This window comes from Schistocerca piceifrons, chromosome 4 (genome assembly GCF_021461385.2).
Source record: "Schistocerca piceifrons isolate TAMUIC-IGC-003096 chromosome 4, iqSchPice1.1, whole genome shotgun sequence".
NCBI lineage: Eukaryota > Metazoa > Arthropoda > Insecta > Orthoptera > Acrididae > Schistocerca > Schistocerca piceifrons.
This window is the reverse complement of record NC_060141.1, coordinates 307,403,643-307,428,029: the sequence shown is the minus strand read 5'-3', so window position 1 is coordinate 307,428,029 and position 24,387 is coordinate 307,403,643. Positions and strand designations below refer to the sequence as shown.

The following is a 24,387-nucleotide window of genomic DNA, read 5'->3' as shown; positions in this document are numbered from 1 at the left end:
TCATACACATTTGAACATTTTTTTTGCGTGAGCGCTATCCACATCCGTTACAGTTATCTGAACTTTTCACTATATGGCAGAAAGAATGGTATAAGAGTCTCTTAAAAATCATACGTGACCTGTTATTTATCAATTTCGAGACGAACGGAAGCTGTTTTGAACGCCAGCGGGTTTCCTACAACATTTTGGGCATAGTGGCATGCAGTGATTTTCGTGTTTCCGTATTTTTGTCCAATCCCTGCACAAAAATGCCTGCTTCTAGTGGTCAATTCTGACAGATTTATATCCAGTGAATTAGATGCATATTGTGTATATAACTACATGGTTGTTTCTTCCATGACTTAATACGGGTAACAGTCGTGTTATAATATCGGACAACCTGAAATTTAATACAGAAGTTTTCTTCTCCAGCATCCATTGTTTGGAGCATTGAAATGAATTCCGAGATGGCTTTCTGGAGAACGTCACTTTTGATTGCATGAATCTCTTTGGGAATTGCGGGACGGAGATACAGTAGCGATGAATGAGCTCCTTTGAATACTCTGTCGTTTAGATAACCACATGCGAAATTATCACAAGGTTGAGATCGGGACGATAAGGGATCATTCTACACTGTTTTCAGTGAACACAAAGATATCTAGGGCGACGATCCAAGATACGTCCACTGGTGTCTAGCGGTGGATTACAAATCGCACAGAAAAAGCATTTGTCTTGATTTGTTGCAGCGTTTTGAAGCTGAGGGGGAGGCCTTCTTGTCGCGGGTTGTGACAGGTAAAGAAACTTGGGTTGAACCCAAAACAAAACACAGTCGATGAAATGGCGCCACTTCCACTCACCAGAGGAGAAAAAATTCAAAGCAACTGGTTCTGCCGGTAAGGTCTTGATTACCGTCTTCTGGGACTGTGAAGATGTGATTATCATTGATGTGGTGCCAAGAGGCGGTACCATTACTTCAGAAGCATATGCAACACATTAACAAAACTGAAGACGCCCTTTTGACAACTTCGGTGCTAAAGCAACCCAGGAGATGTTTTGCTGCAACACGATAACGTTCGGCCCCACATAAGCCTGAGGACTGCTGAACACATCACAAAGCAGGGTTGGACTGTTATCCCACCCACAACATAGCCCTGATCTAGTCCCCTCGGACTTCCATTTGTTTGGGCCATTAAAGGATGCCATTCGTGAAGACATTTTGAGGACGATGAGGAGGTGATTCACACAGTGAAGCACTGACTCCGCCACCAGGACAAGGATTGGTACTGTCAGGGCACACACGTCCTGGTTTCGCGCTGGAGGAAGACCATAGAACGGGATGCAAATTACGTGGAAAAATAGGGTGTGTAGATAAAACACCATTCTTTCGTGTGTGTAATTCTCTTTTTGTTCAATAAAGAACTGTTGAAGAAAAAAATTTCGGTGCGTTACCTTCTGGGCAACCCTCGTATTTTCAATGTAAGGAAGAATTAGATGCACGTTTGGTTGACTGCGCATAATTTACGCGCGGCAACAAAGACACGCCTAGCAGCAAGAATGAGTATAGGAAGTTTATCAAGTTTAGCAACAAACTGAAGCCGTCATTTGTAATTTGTGCTGGTATGGAGTGCGTGTTGGAATCAGTTACTACTTGCAGTCACAGTAGTGACTGGTCAATATTCCGACCTGGTCCAACTTCTGACACCGTTCAGCACAGCCTATATGCACGGTGGATATGATGGAGTATATTTCGAGTTTAAATTGTACAGAGATAGCGATTGCATGAAATGTTCACGGAAAAGCTATACGCAGTTGCTGAGAATGTGAATGATTTGTTACTGAAAAATAAAAAGGTTGAAATAAGTCCTGAAGGAGAATTAGTTTTACGCTCTGCAGAGGTCTGCCATATTTGCAGGGAACCGTTTGAGGAAGGCGATGTTAAACACAGGAACCTCACCATTTCATCAGTGTTTGTCGAGGCTCAGCACATGCCAGTTGCAATGTGAAGTGCAGGCCTCATATACTGTCCCCATCGTATTCCACAATATAAGCAATTACGAGGTTCATTTCTTGATGTTAACATAAGTGAACCAAAGTTGGCGATGATGAAATTCAACTGAATCTAGGTCGCGTTTCTCTGCTACAGCATTACGTGGCAAAAATAAATCGTTTACCGAAAGTATTGAAATTTTTGACTATGAGTGGCACTACAATGTAAAGTTGCAATTTTTCACTTCAAAATTTTTTTTTATGTACTCACTCGAAAAGTGTGCATCATGCGGGAAATCAGATGAACTCAACATAATGTGGGCTTTTTTTCCTGATGATCAGGAAAGAGAAATTTTTCGCATGAGTATGCGAGCAATGAACTATTTTTAATGGACGAGCACTTATCCTCAATGAAAAGTTTAAAAGCTGATTAATAGGCGAAACGATAACAGAGGGTGAGTACCAGGGAGCTTGCAATGTATGGAATGTACTCAAGTGTAAAACACTTGAAGACTGTTTCGATTTATATTTGAAAATTTGCCTTCCACTTCTTGCTCATGTGTTCGAAAACCTCTCCAGCCTTCGCCTTAAGTCATATGAATTTGACCCTGTACATTGAATTACTTCATCCAGTTTGGTAGAGTATGCTTTTGCTAACAATTAAGGAAGCAGAACTGCAGCTTATTAGTGATACTGATCTACTCTATTTGGTTGAAAGACGTATTAGAGGCGGTATTTTCCATTGTTCTTGGAGACATGCTGTTGCCAATTACTGCTTCTTAATCAATGATGACGGCAAAATTGACGTATCTTACATGTCTTTATGTGAATAGCATGGACGATGTTACAATATCTTCCAGTATCCAGTTTTGTATGGTTTTTCCAGACAGTGTTGAAACTTCTGCTCTGTAAAATGTAGCAGCCATTCCAAAATGGACCTCAAACAACCTGCCAGTGTTAAAGGCTTCCATTCAGATTTGCCCTTATCTACAGAAAAAAATGTCACCACCAATCGATACTAAAAAACCAAAAATATTAATTCGGTCATATATTGAGATTAATGCACAAAACGTATGAGTTTGCAAGTAGTATTTATTTCAAACTGATGAATAATAGTGTTTTTGGAAAAACTATGCAAAAAAGGGCGAATATTGTTGAACATATGACTAACATCATGGTGGGAAGGTAGATCTGGGGCACCTGCATTAACTGCCAATCTAAATTTTAGACGAAACTTTAGTTAGCATTGGTTTACTGTGTCTTTTGCTAAATCCATTACAGTAGGAATGGCTATACTGGATATTTCGAAAATCCTTCTTATCGACTTTCGTTATAGTTCCCAGAATGAGATTTTCACTCTGCAGCGGAGTGTGCGCTGATATGAAAATTCCTGGCAGATTAAAACTGTGTGCCCGACCGAGACTCGAACTCGGTCCCGAGTTCGAGTTTCGTTATAGTTGTTTGTTGTTGTGGTCTTCAGTCCTGAGACTGGTTTGATGCAGCTCTCCATGCTACTCTATACTGTGCAAGCTTCTTCATCTCCCAGTACTTACAGCAGCCTACATCCTTCTGAATCTGCTTAGTGTATTCATCTCTCGGTCTCCCTCTACGAGTTTTACCCTCCACGATGCCCTCCAATACTAAATTGATGATCCCTCGATGTCACAGAGCATGTCCTACCAACCGATCCCTTCTTCTAGTCAAGTTGCGCCACAAGCTCCTCTTCTCCCCAATTCTATTCAATACCTCCTCATTAGTTATGTGATCTACCCATCTAATCTTCAGCATTATTCTGTAGCACCACATTTCGAAAGCTTCTATTCTCTTCTTGTGTAAACTATTTATCGTCCAAGTTTCACTTCCATACATGGCTACACCATACAAATACTTTCAGAAACGACTTCCTGACATTTAAATCTATACTCGATGTTAACAAATTTCTCTTCTTCAGAAACGCTTTCCTTGCCATTGCCAGTCTACATTTTATATCCTCTCTACTTCGACCATCATCAGTCATTTTGCTCCCCAAATAGCAAAACTCCTTTACTACTTTAAGTGTCTCATTTCCTAATCTAATTCCCTCAGCATCACCCGACTTAATTAGACTACATTCCATCATCCTCGTTTTGCTTTTGTTGATGTTCATCTTATATCCTCCCTTCAAGACACTGTCCATTCCGTTCAACTGCTCTTCCAAGTCCTTTGCTGTCTCTGACAGAATTACAATGTCATCGGCGAACCTCAAAGTTTTTATTTCTTCTCTATGGACTTTAATACCTACTCCGAATTTTTCTTTTGTATCCTTTACTGCTTGCTCAATATACAGATTGAATAACATCAGGGAGAGGCTACAACCCTGTCTCACTCCCTTCCCAACCGCTGCTTCCCTTTCATGTCCCTCGACTCTTGTAACTGCCATCTGCTTTCTGTACAAATTGTAAATAGCCTTTCGCTCCCTGTATTTTACCCCTGCCACCTTCAGAATTTGAAAGAGAGTATTCCAATCAACATTGTCAAAAGCTTTCTCTAAGTCTACAAATGCTAGAAACGTAGGTTTGCCTTTCTTTAATCTTTCTTCTAAGATAAGTCGTAGGGTCAGTATTGCCTCACGTGTTCCAACGTTTCTACGGAATCCAAACTGATCTTCCCCGAGGTCGGCTTCTATTATAGTTACATATTAAAAAAGTTTCCAACTAATGACGTAAAACTGTGCCATACTAACACCGATAGCGTAATTTATCACATTAAAACTCCAAATATTTACAGGATAGCAGGAGTGATATCCATACAAAGTTTACAACCTCATTTTTCCGAGTAAATAACAGATGCAATATTCCACTGGTCAAGAAAAAATATTAGCAAAAATGTATCCACTGAGATTGATTATGGACACGTAATTTGGAGGGACAAAAGGTGCAAAACATTCTGTTAATTTTTATTATCGTCAACAGGCAATGTGTTTTAGATTCAGAAGTGAAAAGAACTGTGCAACATGTAATTCAATCAAAGTACCATGTAGTGTTTGTCGTTAAACACCGCAAACTAAATTTATCTGCACGAATGATTAATGTTTTATACTTCCAGATAATGTGAACTTATTGACGATGATGATTTTCTTATAAATAACCTAGATCCCTGCAAAAAGTTAATTGTGTATGTTTGAAGAATGTAAATTGTACCCAGGCAAAGGTCCCGAGTTCGAGTCTCGGTCCGGCAAACAGTTTTAATCTGCCAGGAAGTTTCATGTAAATTGTAGATTGTCACTGTAAATTGTAGTTCAGGCTCACAACCACCTTTGTAGCTGATGTGAATTGCGGTACTCACACAAAAATACTTCTTCCTGACCGATTTGATTACACTCGCAATCACCAGGAAAATGCATTATTATTTTGAGATAGTCCAATTTCAAATATGATGTTCACTTTTCGATAAATCGGTAATTATGTAATTTATAATGTGATCAAAAAACGTCCATGGCAATTGCTCAGACAACAAAAATTTGAACTTTAACTGAGAAATGTAAAAACGTTGTACAATTTAAGTCCTGACTAAATCCATCGTAGCAAGACTTTAAATAATAGCCTGTGCTGAATGATGTATCCAAATGTGCACTGTCAACCAAGTGTGTATCCAGCTTTCTTTGAAGTGTAATCTTCTTTATAAGAAAATTTGTATCTCCAGTACTTTTGTTTGAGTTTTTTCTTCTTTTTCCTCTGTAATCTATCGGTTGTATTTCATGCAGGGTGTATATAAATATATAAAGAGACAGAGAGAGAGAGAGAGAGAGAGAGAGAGAGAGAGAGAGAGAGAGAGAGGTAGAGTGAGAGGGAGGAGAGACATGGAATCTGACATAATATTAGTGAAGTTGACATTTGTTATCTCTTAGTATCCGGGCATGTAATGAAGTACGAAATGACGAGCTGTCTCTCTCTTTCCTCACACACTAGCCCCAATGTCTCCAACCTTCCCTCTACCTCTCTTTCAACTATCCAGCTAGGAGTTGCACCTAAGTCCATAACATGTTTATCAGATGTGTGTGTGTGTGTGTGTGTGCGTGTGTGTGCGTGTGCGTGTGTGCGCGTGTGCGTGTATGCGTGTGTGCGTGTGCGCTTGCGCGTCTGCGTGTGCGCGTGTGCTCGTGCGTGTGCGCGTGTGCGTGTGTGCGCGTGTGCGTGTGTGCGCGTGTGTGCGCGTGTGCGTGCGTGTGCGTGTGTGCGTGTGTGCGTGTGCGTGTGTGCGTGTGCTTGTGTGTGTGCGTATGCGTACAATGATACCAATTTACGAAATACACAGGCAACTGTCTTTGAACATGCTGCTAGTTCAAGTGAATCTTACACATCATTCTGGTGTTGAAATATTCTATATCTTTGAACATACCATCATTTTACGTAATTTCCTTGAAGCTTAAATATTTTTTTTTTTTAGTTTGGGAACTTTTTTACGCAATTTAAATGAAGCATACGTGATTTGGCAGCCATACTGTGATTAGCTGCCTCGTTTTAATGCCCATTAAAATGCTATACTGTGATTGGCTGCTTCAGTTTAGTAGCTGTTAAAATACTACGCTGAGACTGTGTGGAGAGTGGAGGGGGAAGGGGATAGGGAGTGAAGGAAGTGGAGGGGATAGAAAGCACCACTGGGCTAATTCATCCATCTTCCCTTTTTTTTTTTTTTTTTTTTTAATTCACTGCCACTGCCACCATCTTGCATTTTTAATTTTCCCGCCAGTGCCATCTTTCAGTTTTAAATTTTCTTCCACCGCCGTCTTGGCTTGTAGCTGATTCTTCAACTGTGTCTTCGAACACACCTAGATATAATAATTTTATCTACCAATAATGTGTCATTATGAAGCGGGAATGCAAAGTTATGTAATAGAGATTTAAACAGTTGCTTATAGATAAGTGGAACACCTCAAATATCAGAACACCTTTCATCCTACTCTTGTTTTGTCCGTTTAAATTATTAAAATGTTAAAGAATTTTCTTACAACTGTTTGTGGAGTTGTGTTATTTCTGGTGAGGCAGGGTCCCTGTTCATCATGATATCCGGGAATTTCTTCTTGAGAGTGTAGTAGGCGTCCAACGTCTTCTTCGTCTTTTCAGTGCTGCACTTGCAGCTAACGTACAAGCGCTCCAGACGACCGTCAGCTGATGGAAGAAGCAAGGTGTGAGGGCTGAAGGGACAAATATATGAGTCTATTATTATTCAGAAATCCATGAAATTTAAAAGGACAGAAGATGTACTGCATCTGCTGTGATTAAAAGCAAACTACTGTGGTCACATTACAATCCTTCCACGACGGTACAAACACACGCAGCTATGAGATACGAAGACAAGAAGGAAAGATCTCGTGCTGCCACAGAGGGACTGCATAATTAAAAATAATTAAAAAAAACAATTCATTTTAGATATACGAGAGCGTGCTAAAAACTAATGTCTCGTAAGTTTTTATGTAAAAACATCCCAACGAGATACCAGTTTGCTGATATCGTCACTGTAGAATGTTTCTTGCGGGGCCACAACCACACCTCTGCTTTCACCGCTTCATCACTATCAAAGTGAAATACTCGAAGGTGTTATTTAAGTCATGGAAACAGATGAAAATCGGAAGGGGCCAAGTCGGACTGTAAGGAAGATGATCGATTACAGTGAACCAAAGGTATCAGATTGTTGCAGACGTTGAGCGCTCGTGTGTGGTCTGGCATTGTTGTGCTGAAGGAGTAGGTGCTACTAGTGTGGGCGAATGCGTGCTTTCAGAAAGTCGACTACAGCATGCTGTTGCCCACACACCGATATCGTTACGTTACACACCGCCAGGTTGCACTCTACAATTCGGAGTTAATAACGTTGGTTTTATTTATAAAAGATTTAAGGGTCTACACATAAAAAATTCAGAGGCATTACTTTTCGGCATGTCCTCGTAGTTAGCTGTTCCTTTTATCACATGTTATGCAGAATGTTTCAACAGTGCAGTGTCCAATAATGTCTGCAAAATATAACTTCGATATCTCTTAAGTGGACGTAAAACCTTTTCTATCCGTCGTTTACACGATTTGGATGCAATAGATATGGAAATGTCATTTTGCTGGCTGCGTACATATTGTTTGTGTGTATGGTTATATGCTACTCATTTACATATCATAAGAAAGCGGAGTGCTTTAAACTTATGAAAATGAGCGTATAAATCTGCGACACTGCTCGTGATATTTCTGCAAAAGTAACAATATAGTAACTATTTTTTCTTCTAAATTATATTTCTTACTGCTTTTTAGCGTCGTGTTTACAGATTTGTGTAAATACAGTTTCACTTCATTTCAAGGAGTAGCGTTATAGCCCGTTCCGTCTTCACAAAAGCCATCTTTCCCTTCGTCTTCATGTATCTTTATTTCCTAGAGGTCTATAGTCCACTGTGTCGTACTATTCTTTCTGGCCCCAGTCTTTCAATACGCTTCTTTCATTTTGCGATCCCGTTTTCTCATCTTTCATTATATTTAATTCTTTTCTTATTTCAGAATTCTTTATTTGATCTCTCAGAGTACATCTCAAAAATTTCATTTGCACTGACTTTGGTCATTCTTTGTTATTATCCAAGTCTCACTTGCGTATGTGAGGACAGGAGTTGCCATTACTTTGTAGGATTTTGTCCTTTAGCTAAATTTCCACATATAGTGCCACATGTCATTTGACACGTATTTAACTTATTGCAGAAATCATTTATTTAATATAGATATTGTTTGTTTTTACTTGAGACTACTAAATATCTCGAAAACGGCGCATCGTACGAAAAAAATATTCTACGTGAAAACTCATTATTAGTAAAGGGAACATCCGTTCGTGTTACAATTGGCTCTTCCTAACCATACCTCCAGGTCGGCGTGTTCAGCTTCGTATTTTCAGATGGGAACCCCCCTCCCCTCCTTTTATTGTTTATCCATATTCTACGCCAAAAGGTACGTACAGCTTACTCAAACCATTGCTTTCCATTCGTAGTAGATGGCACTGTAATCGACAAAACTAAAGTGAGCCTGATTTTTTTATTAACAAAGGATACATTTCATTCTACATTTCATTTACGACGTAAATGTAAACAGTTGTGATCTAACGGTTGATACTGATGTTTAGACGTTACTTGAGTGTTGCAAATGTGATGGTGCTGTACAAATAATCCGGCTAGACATTAAATTTCTGGAAAATAGGCTCCTTGTATGGTAACGTGGCTGTCCTCTAGGGCCAGCGTCTCTGACTACTAATCAAAACGTCCTGGGTATCAGGTTCTAATCATGCCACAGATTAAATCTGGAATAAAAATCATCAGCAATGACGGAAAAAGACTTTCGGAAAAGAAGTCACGCTCCTCCTGCAAACAGCCATGTCAAAGAAGGCAGTGGAGCGGATAAAGGTTCAGAGCACTCTCTTGCCTTTAGGGTGCGATGCTGCTTCTAAAACGCGGTAGATTCAGCTATGACCACTGCCATGAGAATGCAGAAGGCAATGGAGATCACTGCATTAAAGACAAATAATGTGTATCCACAGGAAATATGACCTGTAATTGAAAAAAGTGCCATGATGATCTCCCCATTGGGTAAAGATTGCAGACTAGTCCCCATTCGGATCTCTGGGTGGGAACTGCCAAAGGTGAGACGACATTGAGTAAAAGATTGATTCATGAACAGAAGACTATCGTTCTACGATTCGGGGCGTGGAATTTTACAAGTTTGAATGTGGTAGGGAAGCTAGAACATGTGAAAAGGGAAATCGAAAGACTCAATCTAGATAGTAGGAATCAGTGAAGTGAAATGAAAAAAAGACAAGGATTTCAGGTCAGATGAGTATAGAGTAATATCAACAGCAGCAGCAAAAATGGTCTAACGGGCGTAGGATCCATTACAAATAGATAGGTAGGGCAAAGAGAACAGATCAGTGATAGGGTTGCTCTTATCAGAATCGATACCAAACCAACACCGACAACGACAGTTCAGGTATACATGCCGATATGGCAAGCTGAAGATGAAGAAAGTATATGAGGATATTGAAAGGCTAATACTGTACATAAAGGGAGATGAAAATCTAATAGTCATGGGCTTGGGACAAGGAATGAGAGCGGAAAGAGTAATTGAGGTCTGTAATAAATGTCAGCTAGTAATAGCGAATACTCTGTTCCAGAACCACAAGAGGAGTCGTTATACTTGGAAAAGACTGGGTGATATGGGAAGATTTCAGTTAGATTACATCATGGTCAGACAAAGATTCCGAAATCAGATACTGGATTGTAAGGCGTACCCAGGAGCGGATATAGACTCAGATCATAATACAGTAGTGACGAAGAGTAGGCTGCAGTTCAAGAGATTAGTAAAGAAGAATCAATATGCAAAGAAGTGGGATGCGGAAGTACTAAGGGATGACGAGACACGCTTGATGTTCTCTAAGGCTATAGCAACAGCTCAGATGAATAGGAATGGACATTTCTAAAGAGAGCCAGCACAGAAGTTGGAAAGAAAACCATAGGTACGAAAAAGGTAACTGCGAAGGGACCACGGGTAACAGAAGAAATGCTTCAGTTGATCGATGAAAGGAGGAAACAGAAAAATTTTCCGGGAAACTCAGGAAACAGAATTACAAGTCGCAGAGGAATGAAATAAATAGGAAGTGCGAGGAAGCTAAGACGAAACCGAAAAAGAAATGATTGTCGAAGGGACTGACTCAGCATATAGGAAAGTCAAAACAACCTTCAGTGACATTAAAAGCAAGGATGGTAACATAAAGTGTGCTACGGGAACGCCACTGTTAATTGCAGAGGAGAGGGCGGCCAGGTGGAGAGAGCACACCGAAGGCCTCTATGAGGGGGGAAGATTTGTCTGATGTAATAGAAGAAGAACCAGAAGTCGATTTAGAAGAGATATGGGATCCAGTATTAGACTCAGAATTAAAGAGAGCTTTGGAGGATTTAAGATCAAATAAGACAGAACAGGTAGATAACATTCCATCAGAATTTCTAAAATCATTGGGGGAAGTGGCAACGAACCGACTCCTCACGTTGGTGTGTAGAATGTATGACTCTGACTTTTGAAAAAATATTATCCACACAGTTCCCAAGATTGCAAGAGCTTACATGTGTGAGGATTATCGCACAATCAGCTAAACAGCTCATGCATCCAAGTTGCTAACAAGGATAATACACAAAAGAATGGAAAAGAAAATTGAGGATGTGCTAAATGACGATCAGTTTGGCTTTAGAAAAGGTAAAGGCGCCCGAGAGGCAATTCTGACGTCGCAGTTGATAATGGAAGCCAGACTAAAGAAATATCAAGGCACATTCATAGGATTTGTCGACCTGGAAAAAGCGTTAGACAACGTAGAATGGTGTAAGAGGTTCGAAATTCTGAGAAAAATAGGGATAAGCTATAAGGAGAGACGGGTAATAAGCAATATGTACAAGAGTTAAGAGGGAATAATAGGAGTAGACGATCAAGAATGAAGTGCCCTGATTAAAAAAGGTGCAAGAAACGGATGTAGTCTTTCGCCCCTAGTGTTCAATCTGTACATGGAAGGAGCAATGATGGAAATAAAGAAAGGTCCAAGAGTGGAATTAAAATTCAGAGTGAAACGATATCAATGATACGATTCGTTGATAACATTGCTATCCCGAGTGTAAGTGAAGAAGAATTACATGATTAGCTGAGTGGAAAATAAGGAAATTTGTGGTACGTTCCCATGGGACCAAACTCCTGAGGTCATCGGCCCCAAGGCTTACACACTACTTAATCTAACTTAAACTAGTTTACGCCAAGGACAACAAACACACCCATGCCCGAGAGAGGACTCGAACCTCCGACGACGGTGGAGCCGCGAGAGCCATGGCAAGGCGCCCAAGACGGCGCGGCTATCCCGAGCGGCCGCTGAGTGGAATGAACAGTCTAATGAGTACAGAATATTGACTGAGAGTAAATCGAAGAAAGACAAGAGTAATGAGAAGTACCGGAAATGAGAACAGCGAGAAACTTAACATCAGGACTGATGGTCACAAAGTAGATGAAGTTAAGGAATTCTGTTACATAGGCAGCAAAATAACAAATGACGGACGGAGCTAGGAAGACATCAAAAGGAGATTAGCACTGGAAAAAGGGCATTACTGGCAAATAGAAGTCTACTAGTGTCAAACATAGGCCTTAATTTGAGGAAGAAATTTCTAAGAGACTGCGTCTGGAGTACAGCATTGTACGGTAGTGAAACATGGAATGTGGGAAAACCGGAACAGAAGAGAATCGAAGCATTTGAGATGTGGTGCTGCAGGCGAATGTCGAAAATTACGTTGACTGATAAGGTAAGGGATGGGAAGGCTCTGCGCAGAATCGAATAGGAAAGGAATATGTGGAAAACACTGACAAGGAGAAGGGAAACGATGATAGGACGTCTGTTCAGATGTGAGGGGAATGACTTCCATGTTACTAGGGAGAGCTGTAGAGAGCAAAAACTGTAGAGGAAGACAGAGGTTGGAATACATCCTGCAAATAATCGAGGACGCAAGTTGCAAGTGCTACTCTCAGATGAAGAGGTTGACACAGGAGAGAAATTCGTGGTGGGCCGCATCAAACGAATCAGAAGACTGATGACCTCCCCCCCCCCCCCCCCCCCCCCGAAAAAAAGGTATAAAAACTGAAAATGAAATGCAGAGGCTCATTCTAGATATAGTGGGGGTCAGTGAAATGAAGTGGAAAGGAGAAAGGATTTCTGGTCAGTCGAGTAGAGGGTGACATCAAAAACAGCGGAGGGTAGAGTAGTATAATAGGAGTAGCATTCGTCATTAATACAAAGGCAGGTGAAAGGTTACTTAGAACTGTTCAGTGATAGGATTATTCTCATCCGAAAACCAACAACAACAACAATGTTCATGTATACATGTCCATGTCTAAAGCAGAAGATGAAGAGACAGGAAGAGTACATGAGGATGCTGAACTGGTGGTAAAGTACGTAAGAGGGAACATAAAAAAATCTAATCATTATGGCGCAATGGAATGCAGTTGTAGGGGAAGAAGCAGAAGAAACTTTACAAGAGAATATGAGCTTGACACTAGGACTGAGAGGCGAGAGGGAATAATTGAGTTCTACAATAAATTTCAGCTAGTAATAGACAATATTCTGCTCAAAAATCATAGAGGAGGAGGTATACTCGGACAAGGGTGGGAGATACGGGCAGATGTCAGTCAGATTACATGATAGTCAGACAGGGATTCTGAAATCACACGTTTGGTTGTGAGGCATACATAGGAGCAGATACACTCGGATCACAACATAGTAGCGATTAAGAGTAAGTTGAAGTTTAAGATACTTGTTAGGAAACATCAATAGGTAAAGAAATGAGATACGGAAGTACTAGGATATGAAGAGATTCGTTTGAAGTTCTCTGAGGCTATATACAGGGTGAGTCACCTAACGTTACCGCTGGATATATTTCGTAAACCACATCAAATACTGACGAACCGATTTCACAGACCGAACGTGAGGAGAGGGGCTAGTGTAATTGTTTAATACAAACCATACAAAAATGCACGGAAGTATGTTTTTTAACACAAACCTACGTTTTTTTAAATGGAACCCCGTTAGTTTTGTTAGCACATCTGAACATATAAACAAATACGTGATCAGTGCCGTTTGCTGCATTGTAAAATGTTAATTACATCCGGAGACACTGTAACCTAAAGTTGACGCCTGAAACCTCGGACGTTCAGTTGCGTGTTGTAACAAACACGAGCCACGCTCGGTGAGCAGCATCTGCAGGGACATGTTTACGATGACGATCGTGTTTACGAGTGTGGCTGTAGTGCACTGTTTTGGTTTGGTCTAGCTGTCGCAGTGTCCGCATGTAGCGCTTGCTGCTATTGTTAATCTGCATTCGTCTCCGCACGCAGACCAACTGTAGTACACCGTGTTACCAGACTTCTGTGATAGTGTAGTGTTGTAGGAGCTGTGACCATGGTGTATTCGAACTCTGAAAAGGCGGAGATGATACTCATCTATGGCGAGTGTCGACGAGATGCAGCTGAAGCCTGCAGGGTGTATGCAGAACGGTACCCGGACAGAGAGCATCCAACGTGCCGCACATTGCAAAACATCTACCGCCAACTGTATGCAACAGGTATGGTCGTAGCACGCAAACGGGTCCGTAGAGGCCCGTCACAGGAGAAGCGGGTGCAGTTGGTGTGTTAGCTGCTGTTGCCGTGAACCCACACATGAGTACACTGGACATTGCGAGAGCCGGTGGACTAAGTAGTGTCATGCGCATACTGCATCGTCACCGCTTTCACCCGTTTCATGTGTCGCTACATCAGCAATTACATGGTGATGACTTTAATCATCGAGTGCAATTCTGTCAATGGGCATTAACAGAGAATGCGTTGCAGTTCTACCTGTTTACCGATGAAGCGGGTTTCACAAACCACGAGGCAGTGAATCTACGGAACATGCATTACTGATCCGTGAACAATCCTCGCTGGCTCAGACAGGTAGAGCGACAGCGACCGTGGACTGTAATTGTATGGTGCGGAATCATTGGCGACCACCTCATTGGTCCTCACTTCATTGCAGGGGCCCAAACAGCTGCAACATAGGTTGGTTGGTTGGTTTTGGGGAAAGAGACCAAACAGCGAGGTCATCGGTCTCATCGGATTAGGGAAGGACAGGGAAGGAAGTCGGCCGTGCACTTTCAGAGGAACCATCCCGGCATTTGCCTGGAGCGATTTAGGGAAATCACGGAAAACCTAAATCAGGATGGCCGGACGCGGGATTGAACCGTCGTCCTCCCGAATGCGAGTCCAGTGTGCTAACCACTGTGCCACCACATCGCGTTTCTACAGAATGATCTGCCAACGTTGCTCGAAAATGTGCCACTGGAAACGCGTCGACGTATGTGGTATCAGCATGATGGTGCACCTGCAAATTCCGCAATTAACACTAGGCTGACCCTTGACAGGATGTTCGACGGGCGTTTCATAGGACGTGGAGGACGCATAAATTGGCCAGCCCGTTCTCCTGATGTTACACCTCTGGACTTCTTTCTGTGGGGTACGTTAAAGGAGAATGTGTACCGTGATGTGCCTACAACCCCAGAGGATATGAAACAGCGTATTGTGGCAGCCTGCGGCGACATTACACCAGATGTACTGCGGCGTGTACGACATTCATTACGCTAGAGATTGCAAATGATGGCCACCACATTGAACATCTATTGGCCTGACATGTCGGGACACACTCTATTCCACTCCGTAATTGAAAACGGAAACCACGTGTGTACGTGTACCTCACCCCTTATGGTAATGTACATGTGCGTCAGTGAAAAAGACCAATAAAAAGGTGTTAGCATGTGGACGTAATGTGCTGTTCCAGTCTCTTCTGTACCTAAGGTCCATCACCGTTCCCTTTGGATCCCTACGTAATTCGGTGCTCTCCGGTACACACGATCGAACAGCGGAGGAGTGGTACTCAAGCGTCAACTTTAGGTTACTATATCTCTCTGCAGAGGAGAGAGCAGATAGGTGGAAAGAATACATTGAAAGCCTCTATGGGGGTGAAGATTTGTCTGATGTGATAGAAGAAGAAACAGGAGTCGATTTAGAAGAGATAGGGGATCCAGTATTAGAATCGGAATTTAAAAGACCTTTGGAGGACTTACGGTCAAATAAGGCAGAAGGGATAGATAACATTCCATCAGAATTTCTAAAATCATTGGGGGAAGTGGCAACAAAACGACTATTCACTTTGGTGTGTAGAATATATGAGTCTGGCGATATACCATCTGATTTTCGGAAAAGCATCATCCACGCAATTCCGAAGACGGCAAGAGCTGACAAGTGCGAGAATTATCGCACAACCAGCTTAACAGCTCATGCATCGAAGCTGCTTACAAGAATAATATACAGAAGAATGGAATAGAAAATTGAGAATGCGCTAGGTGACGATCAGTTTGGCTTTAGGAAAAGTAAACGGACGAGAGAGGGAATTCTGACGTTACGGCTAATAATGGAAGCAAGGCTAAAGAAAAATCAAGACACTTTCATAGGATTTGTCGACTTGGAAAAAGCGTTCGACAATTTAAAACGGTGCAAGCTGTTCGAGATTCTGAAAAAAAGTTGGGGTAAGCTATAGGGAGAGACGGGTCATATACAATATGTACAACAACCAAGAGGGAATAATAGGACTGGACGATCAAGAACGAAGTGCTCGTATTAAGAAGGGTGTAAGACAAGGCTGTAGCCTTTTGCCCCTACTCTTCAATCTGTACATCGAGGAAGCAATGATGGAAATAAAAGAAAGGTTCAGGAGTGGGATTAAAATACAAGGTGAAAGGATATCAATGATACGATTCGCTGATTTCATTGCTACCCTGAGTGAAAGTGAAGAAGAATTAAATGATCTGCTGAACGGGATGAACAGTCTAATGAGTACGCAGTATGGTTTGAGAGTAAATCGGAGAAAGACGAAGGTAATGAGAAGTAGTAGAAATGAGAACAGCGAGAAACTTAACATCAGGATTGATGGTCACGAAGTCAATGAAGTTAAGGAATTCTGCTACCTAGGCAGTAAAATAACCAATGACGGACGGAGCAAGGAGGACATCAAAAGCAGACTCGTTATGGCAAAAAAGGCATTTCTGGCCAAGAGAAGTCTACTAATATCAAATACCGGCCTTAATTTGAGGAAGAAATTTCTGAGGATGTACGTCTAGAGTACAGCATTGTATGGTAGTGAAACATGGACTGTGGGAAATCCGGAACAGAAGAGAATCGAAGCATTTGAGATGTGGTGCTATAGACGAATGTTGAAAATTAGGTGGACTGATAAGGTAAGGAATGAGGAGGTTCTACGCAGAATCGGAGAGGAAAGGAATATGTGGAAAACACTGATAAGGAGAAGGGAAAGGATGATAGGACATCTGCTAAGACATGAGGGAATGACTTCCATGGTACTAGAGGGAGCTGTAGAGGGAAAAAACTGTAGAGGAAGACAGAGATTGGAATACGTCAAGCAAATAATTGAGGACGTAGGTTGCAAGTGCTACTCTGAGATGAAGAGGTTAGCACAGGAAAGGAAATCGTGGCGGGCCGCATCAAACCAGTCAGTAGACCGATGACCAAAAAAAAAAAAAAAAAAAAAAAAAAAAAATCTCTGGATGTAATTAATATTTTACAATGCAACAAATGGCACTGATTACGTATTTGTTTATATGTTCAGATCTGCCAACAAAACTAACGGGGTTCCATTTAAAAAAACGTAGGTTTGTGTTAAAAAACGTACTTCCGTGCATTTTTTTATGGTTTGTATTAACCAATTACACTAGGCCCTCTCCTCACGTTCGGTCTGTGGAATCGATTCGTCAGTATTTGATGTGGTTTACGAAATATATCCAGCGGTAATGTTAGGTGACTCACCCTGTATATATATTGAGGTAATGAATAGCTCAATAGGCAGTTCAGCTAAAGAGGAAGGGACATATCTAAAAAGGGCAGTCAGTGGAAGTCGGAAAGAAAAACATAGGTACAAGGAAGGCAGCTGCGAATAAACTATGAGCAACAGAAGAAATTCTTCTGTTGATCGACGAAAGGAGGAAGTGCAAAAATGTTCAAAAAAATTCAGGAGTACGGAAATAAAGATCACTTAGGAACAAAACAGAGTACATTGTAAGTGATAAAGGAACGTACTGAGACAAGGGTAATACAGAACTGCACTAGAACTAACAGAGCCGGCAACCAATTAAGGGCCACCAAACCAATGGCGAAACGACTGACCGAGTTAAAAAGAATACGTAGGCCAAACTGGCCGTTTCTTTAGCATATGGTTCACAGAGAATCAAGACATTGGCAGTTCTAAATCTTCCCTCTCCATTCATCTGAAAGGCCATTATCGTTCCATCCCATATACAAACACCGACTGTATCATTTTACGTATTCTACATAAGGGCCCTGTCTTAAATATTTTAGAGATAATAATCCGTCGTGCATTTTGAATGAATGAATTTCGCTTAAGCAGCAGCCTATTTTCCATAGTGAGAACTTCAAGGTCCACCAAGTTTCTGTCTTGTATAGGGATAAAATGTCTTCTTTTAATAGAAGTGTACATGTTTCCAGTTTTTTAACGTGTGAGTACGGCTTGTTGTTGTGCATCATTATGTTTGTCCTCACCAAATTAAAATTTGCCTTTCATACGTGATGTAAAATTTAATTGTCCCATGTCTTATCGCAAGTAAGCCATGTAGAGTTGCCAGATTCCGGAAAGCAGTTTGCTGTATTGCTCCTATTTTGAATGTGTCCCTTTATTCCTACTACTACCAGCTGTTAATGGGTATAGGGATTTTTGATGGTCAGGACTTTAATGTTTAGCTGCCATCCATTTTGCTTAGTAGTATGACGTTTTATTTTGATAACAGTGGCACGTTATTCCATGTCAGCTTATAGGACCGCACTAAATTAATATTTGGGAAGGGGAAAAATTTCATTTAGTTTTACTGTTTTATGTAAAAGTTTTAATTTGCCGGCTCCCAGTTGGGAGCTCTTCTACTATGGTTCTGTACTGCCCCTGTATCAGTATGTTCCTTTACTTTGCAACTCTTTTGCAATGGTTTTTCCCTTTTGCATTCAAATTGTGAACGGCCAGACTAGATGATCCCACGTAATTCTTCCTGTTAACAGATGGCAGTACTATTTCCATTCCACTTACCAGTTTGCTTCTGCCTTCCTGTATGTTATTCCGCGCTCTGCGCTAGCTGATGGTACTCCGCACCCTATGCTCTCCAACGCGGCGCTCGGGTCACAGCACGATGTGTCCTTTTGTTAGTTCGATACTTCTTTACCCAGATAGTCGCCCGTTGTATCATCATGTGTCGCTTTGGCACTAACTTACGTTTTACCACACCTATCCCCACAGCCGTTTCCTAAAATGTTACGTGCCACTTCTTTTTGTTTTCTCATGTGTAGTCGTGCATGTTAAAATTACTATTAACTTCGATCTGTTGTTTACTTTCAGTATCGCATCTAACGATGGGTATGTAATAGCCCGAACGTGATCTTGTTCTAAGCACTGAAAAACAAAAACACATCTGAAGCGGTATCTTCACTCTCTACAAGAAGAAAATAGATGATCTACAGCTCGGCGTACATTCTGTTGAGCGCATTGCTGGTTCGCTTCGAATGGGTGAAAAGCCTTCTGCACCTTCAGGGTGGCCACAAATTTGGGCAACCGTCAGTTTGGTTGGCCTTCCGATCATTTAGATTTGCCTACTTTAAGGCAAATATCCATGGGCGGTCAACGACTGCCACTTTCTTGTTTATAAAATGATGCGAACAACAGAAGGAAAGGAGAAAATTTCTAGGCCTGGCACAATGCTGATGTCAATGAAATCTAGGTTTTGTTGCACCGTCTTCCCCCAAAACTGCCATTACGTTATTAAAGAAGATGCCGCGGTCACCCGAGATGACGGGCATCACACGGCGTGCTAGACGAAGGGATCATCAGAGGTCCCGCACTGCAGCCATCAAAGCAGCCCGACTTCGACTATACAGAAATTTTAAGTCCCAAAACAAAGAACTACTTGATCGGCACAAATTGTCCGAGTGATAAAGCTAACTGAGAAACCAGCCAAAGACCGATGTATGGGGTAAACCGTACAAAATACTGGCAGCAAACCAAACCTCCTGTCATTCTACCCACAATGAAAACTGAACTGGAGATGGATAGACGACCCATGAATCGAGACAACAGACTAACTGCTTGGCCAACTCCTCCGAGACGACGATCAAGATACAACCGACTCCGCAGGCAACATAGATATGCGCTCCACAATCAGTACCCTAATATCAGGGCGTGATGATAAGTAATGTCTTAGAAGTCTTTATATGAACACCCTTACACTTTTTTAAAAATACAACAAATGTTATTACTTTATGAATCTTCATTCTTCAAGTCTACACAATTATTTCCCAACCCCCTGGCGACGGACACATTTCTCCAAAAGAGAGACCAGTTTGTTGATACCGTCACTGCGGATGTTTGACTCTGTTGACGGAGCCACAACCTCACCTCTTCCTGCATCCTTCATCAGTATCAAAGTGAAGTCCTCGAAGGCATTCTTTAAGGTTCGGAAACAAGAAAATCGGATGGGTCCAGTTCGGTACGGTATCAGGATTATCGATGACACTGAACCCAAGGTGTTTGGTTATGCAGATGTCTTGTGTGGTCTGGCGTTGTCGTGGTGGAGGAGGGGGTGCTCCACGTGTGGACGAACTGTTCGAATTCGAAATTGACTACAGCACGCTGTTTATAAAGCACTGTCATAGCGGAAGAGGTCTACACATTTGTACTTATGGAGAATAAAGATGTAGAACATTAATGACGTTTGTTTTATTTAAAAAGCTTTAAGAGTTTTCAGGTACGAAATTTGGAGGTATTATTTTTCAGAACACCCTCGTACTTTCATAACTAAACCGTTCGCTGAGGAAAAGATAGCCCTACCCACAAAGAAATTAAAACGGGAAACCTCCAGGACCAGGTAATATTACGCTGAAGTTCTCGCAAATAATAGTACTAATTTTTCTGTTCTTAACCAAACTTCTGAACGATTTTTTAACATTGGGTAGGATGCCTGCCATCTAGAAATTAGCAAAAGCTGTACAATAAAAAAGTTTGCGGACAAAGATCCGTCTAATCATAGAAGCAGTAGACAAATCTATTTGATTAAAAAATTGCTAAGGCGCACGGAAGGGGTCCTCTGACAGGTTACACTCGTATAGGGATCTTCACGTACTTAATCTGTGCCAGTTTGGCTTTAGGAAAGGAGAAGTATTGAAGATGCATTTAACAAGGTGACAGAAATAATAGATGCAGGGAACAAAAAATACACAAATGAAACATTTATTTAGTTCGTGAGAACATTTGATAATACAGTGTCCCGCGTTGTTTGCCCGGAGTCGCGACCTGCCGGCTTCATCGATTACTGTAGATCTGTGGAGTGGTCAGCCGGCACACAGAACAAATAAAAAAATCTACTAAAGGCTGCCAACAGGAGTCGATTTTGGGAATTAGCAATCGATCTCTTGCTGTGCCAGTTGGAACAAGATGACCAAGTCAATGTGGTGGCGCAGGCTGATGGTGTTTTGACTGTGGTGTCGAGGTGCTCTAGAGCTGAACTGGAAGAAATGGCGAATGGGGTCGCTTCCCACATACAGCGATGGTGTGTAAACAACACGTTCACCATAGCCCAACTGGAAATCACTTACGTATTCCTTGAAGATCAGTTTTCATTATCTAGTAACTCTGCAGTTAAATTGGGAAACACCTCCATCACCAGACAAGCAGTCACATGATACCTTGGGATCCAACTGGACGAAAACCGTAGCTTCACAGAACACAACATTTTGAATGCTTTGTAATAGTCTCTTCTAGTATATTTTAAGTGTTCTTCTATAGTTAAATTTCTTCTCTTCAAAGTATTGCTCACTAACAAAAGTTCTATAATAAGCTTGGAGACAGACCATCTCCCTGGGTGATTCCGGATACAATGTGGAACGGACTAGACGTTGTTGCAAGAAGTTTAATTTCAGATACTGCATTTATAAGAGTTTGTTTAGCTATTTCCAGAGTTGTTCTGTCTATTGCGTCTGGCGAGTGAGTCTCTGCTGAACACAGTTGTAAAGCCAGAAGTCCTCTGTAGTTCGGAAACACTACTTTTATCTGGCTGCAAAGCGGTATTAGAAGATCTGAGAAAACAGAAAGAAGAATACTGCGGAAATTTTTAGGTAAGGCAAAGCTAGATCAAAGACGGCAAACTGGAGTTCGAAACCAAATAGGACACTATACTGATTCTTTTCTAAAGTAATAGATGACATCAGGAAAAGACATGCCCACTCTATGGACACCTAGTAACAATGACGACAGGTTAACAAAGAAGATCCACACATTCTTCGAAAAAACGAAGACAGATAACGAAAGTTGGTTGGAAGAGACAAAAAAGGACAAGGAAGAAACGTAGGTTGCTCGCTTCTTCTCAAACCGATACACTTTCCAACTGTTTCATGTTTTCCTTCTATGTCAGTTGTTCCAAGCTTTCTTTTTTGTCTAAATACTTTTTCACACTTACTGTTTCACCATCTGAGCTCTCTTTGCTTGTTCAGTTGAGCTGTTCCAAATGCAATGTCCTTAATTGCCTCTGTAAAGTTGTTGGAGACAATATGCACTTCCTTTGAAAATTTACTCATTTGCCTTCAAAGTTTCGTAATTAAATTTTTTAGCCATGCCTGATTATTTAATGATTTTGTATTTTGGAAAAAAATTTGATGTGTATCTCAGCTGGATAGTGAGGTGAATCAATATCCATTCCTTACTTAGCTCTGACGATGTTGATTTTTTGAAAATTGTATCTGGAGATGGCGAAATGAACGATTTGAAACTCTTCCTAATTGGAGTTAGATGGTATCCATGTTTTTTTTTTGCTTTCTAGGTAGTTTTTGAAGGGTGTTGTCATTGTTTTAAGATGGAATGACTTTTTGGCGACTGAAATCCCCCACCATGATAATTATGTTGTTCTTGTGACTTTCAACAACCCGTTTTCCAGATTTTTCCCAGACGTTTTCTACTGTGACTCTGCTCTTGTTTTTGATTTTGAACCGTTCAGTATGACTATTTTTTTACATTTCTACTATTACTATAATAATAATAATAATACTATTACTATGCTAGGGCACAACTATGTAATCAATCAAAGCATGTAAAAACTTAAAAATATATATATATATATATCACACGCAGGGCCTATTATACAGACAGAGAGAGTAGATCTATAGGAAGCAATACAATTCACTCAAAGCAACTAAAGCACATCCGCCGAACTGCTATTGTAGAGCTATTGCGGGAAGAAACGCAAACGGTACTTCCCTTTTGTTGTACTAAAATGCAGGATGCAATCATTGGAGTATTAAAATAAATGGAAATCTGTCGTATAAACTAAGGCATAGTTTATGATACCATGCAAAGATCAGTTAAATACAAGACCCACAAAAAGGGGATTCTTCGATCGGAACCAGATATGGTAATACGTTGTCGTCCTTGACTGACCCATGACGTGCGGCAGGTGCGGTTGCGCCTCGAGCCAGCTGCGTAAATTCGACATCGCTTGCCGGATGTCGTCCTCTGTCGTCCCAATTCGCTGTCGGACAACTGCTATCTCCTCCTCCGTCGCCACTTTGAACACCACCTTGTCCGCCATGCCTGCAACAGAGAAACTTCACGTAAGAGGTAAACATAAGTTAGTGCCATAAAAAGTGTTAAAGCTAATTTCTTTAGCAAGTGAAAACGTTGGTATCCTGTGAGTCGATCTCTGTAGCCTGTTATACCTTGTGGTGACAAAAGTCGTAGAATACCTCCTAATACCGTGTCGGAACTCTTTTTGCCGGCGTAGTGCAGCAACTAGGCGTGACATGGACACAATGGAAATGAGCGTTTGGCGTCGTTGGCCGGGAGGCCCCTTACGGGGCAGGTCCGGCCGCCTTGGTGCAGGTCTTATTACATTCGACGCCACATTGGGCGACCTGGGCGCCGGATGGGGATGAAATGATGATGAAGACAACACAACTCCCAGTCCCTGAGCGGAGAGAACTCCGACCCATCCAGAAGTCGAACCTGGGCCCGTAGGACGGCAATCCGTCACGTTGATCACTCAGCTATTGGGGCGGACATGGACTAAATAAATCGTTGGAAGTCCGCTGCAGAAATATGGAGCCACGCTGCCTCTATAGCCGTCCATAATTGCAAAAGTGTTGCCAGTGCAGGGTTTTGTGTATGAACTGAACTTTCGATCACGTTCCATAGATGTTCGTTGAGTGGCCAAATCATTCGCTCGAACTGTCGAGAATGTTCTGCAAATCAATAGCGAGCAATTGTGACCTAAATGATAATTAATTGAAACCCTCAGTTGCAGACAGGTGTTGTTGATATACCTCAATGGAGACAGCTGAAAATGTGTGCGCCGACCAGGACGCGAACCCGGGATCTCCTGCTTACATGGCAGACGCTCTATCCATCTGAGTCACCGAGGACACAGATGAAGCGCGACTGCAGGGACTTATACCTTGCACGCCTCCCGTGAGACCCACATGCCCAACTGTCCACAATCTACATACGTAATGTTCCTAATAGATATTTCCCCATCCACTCATTACTCGCGCCAACTACGGTGACGATTCCCGTAAGAGTTCGGGCAACCTGTGCGCATTCGCAGAGACGAAGGTCAATGGCCGGGTAGCCTTCAAGTATACATGAAAATAGTAACTGCACTCGAAAGAACAGATACCACTGATGACCGTGCAACTTCTCTAGCATAAATGATAATTAACTGAAACCCTCAGCTGCATACAGGTGTTGTTGATATACCTCAATGGGGAC

General features: G+C 41.6%; 1 protein-coding gene across 1 annotated transcript in view; it reads right to left on the bottom strand.

The window, feature by feature from the left end:
* LOC124795809 overlaps window positions 1-23,212 on the bottom strand; it is a 91,602-nt gene extending 68,390 nt beyond the window's left edge. The window contains exons 1-2 of the mRNA XM_047259890.1: window positions 23,043-23,212; window positions 6,953-7,138 (exon numbers count right to left, since the gene is read on the bottom strand). Coding sequence (XP_047115846.1) covers window positions 6,953-7,138; window positions 23,043-23,212 — 356 coding nt within the window. The remainder of the gene's footprint in view (window positions 1-6,952; window positions 7,139-23,042) is intronic.
* Window positions 23,213-24,387: the final 1,175 nt, after the last annotated feature.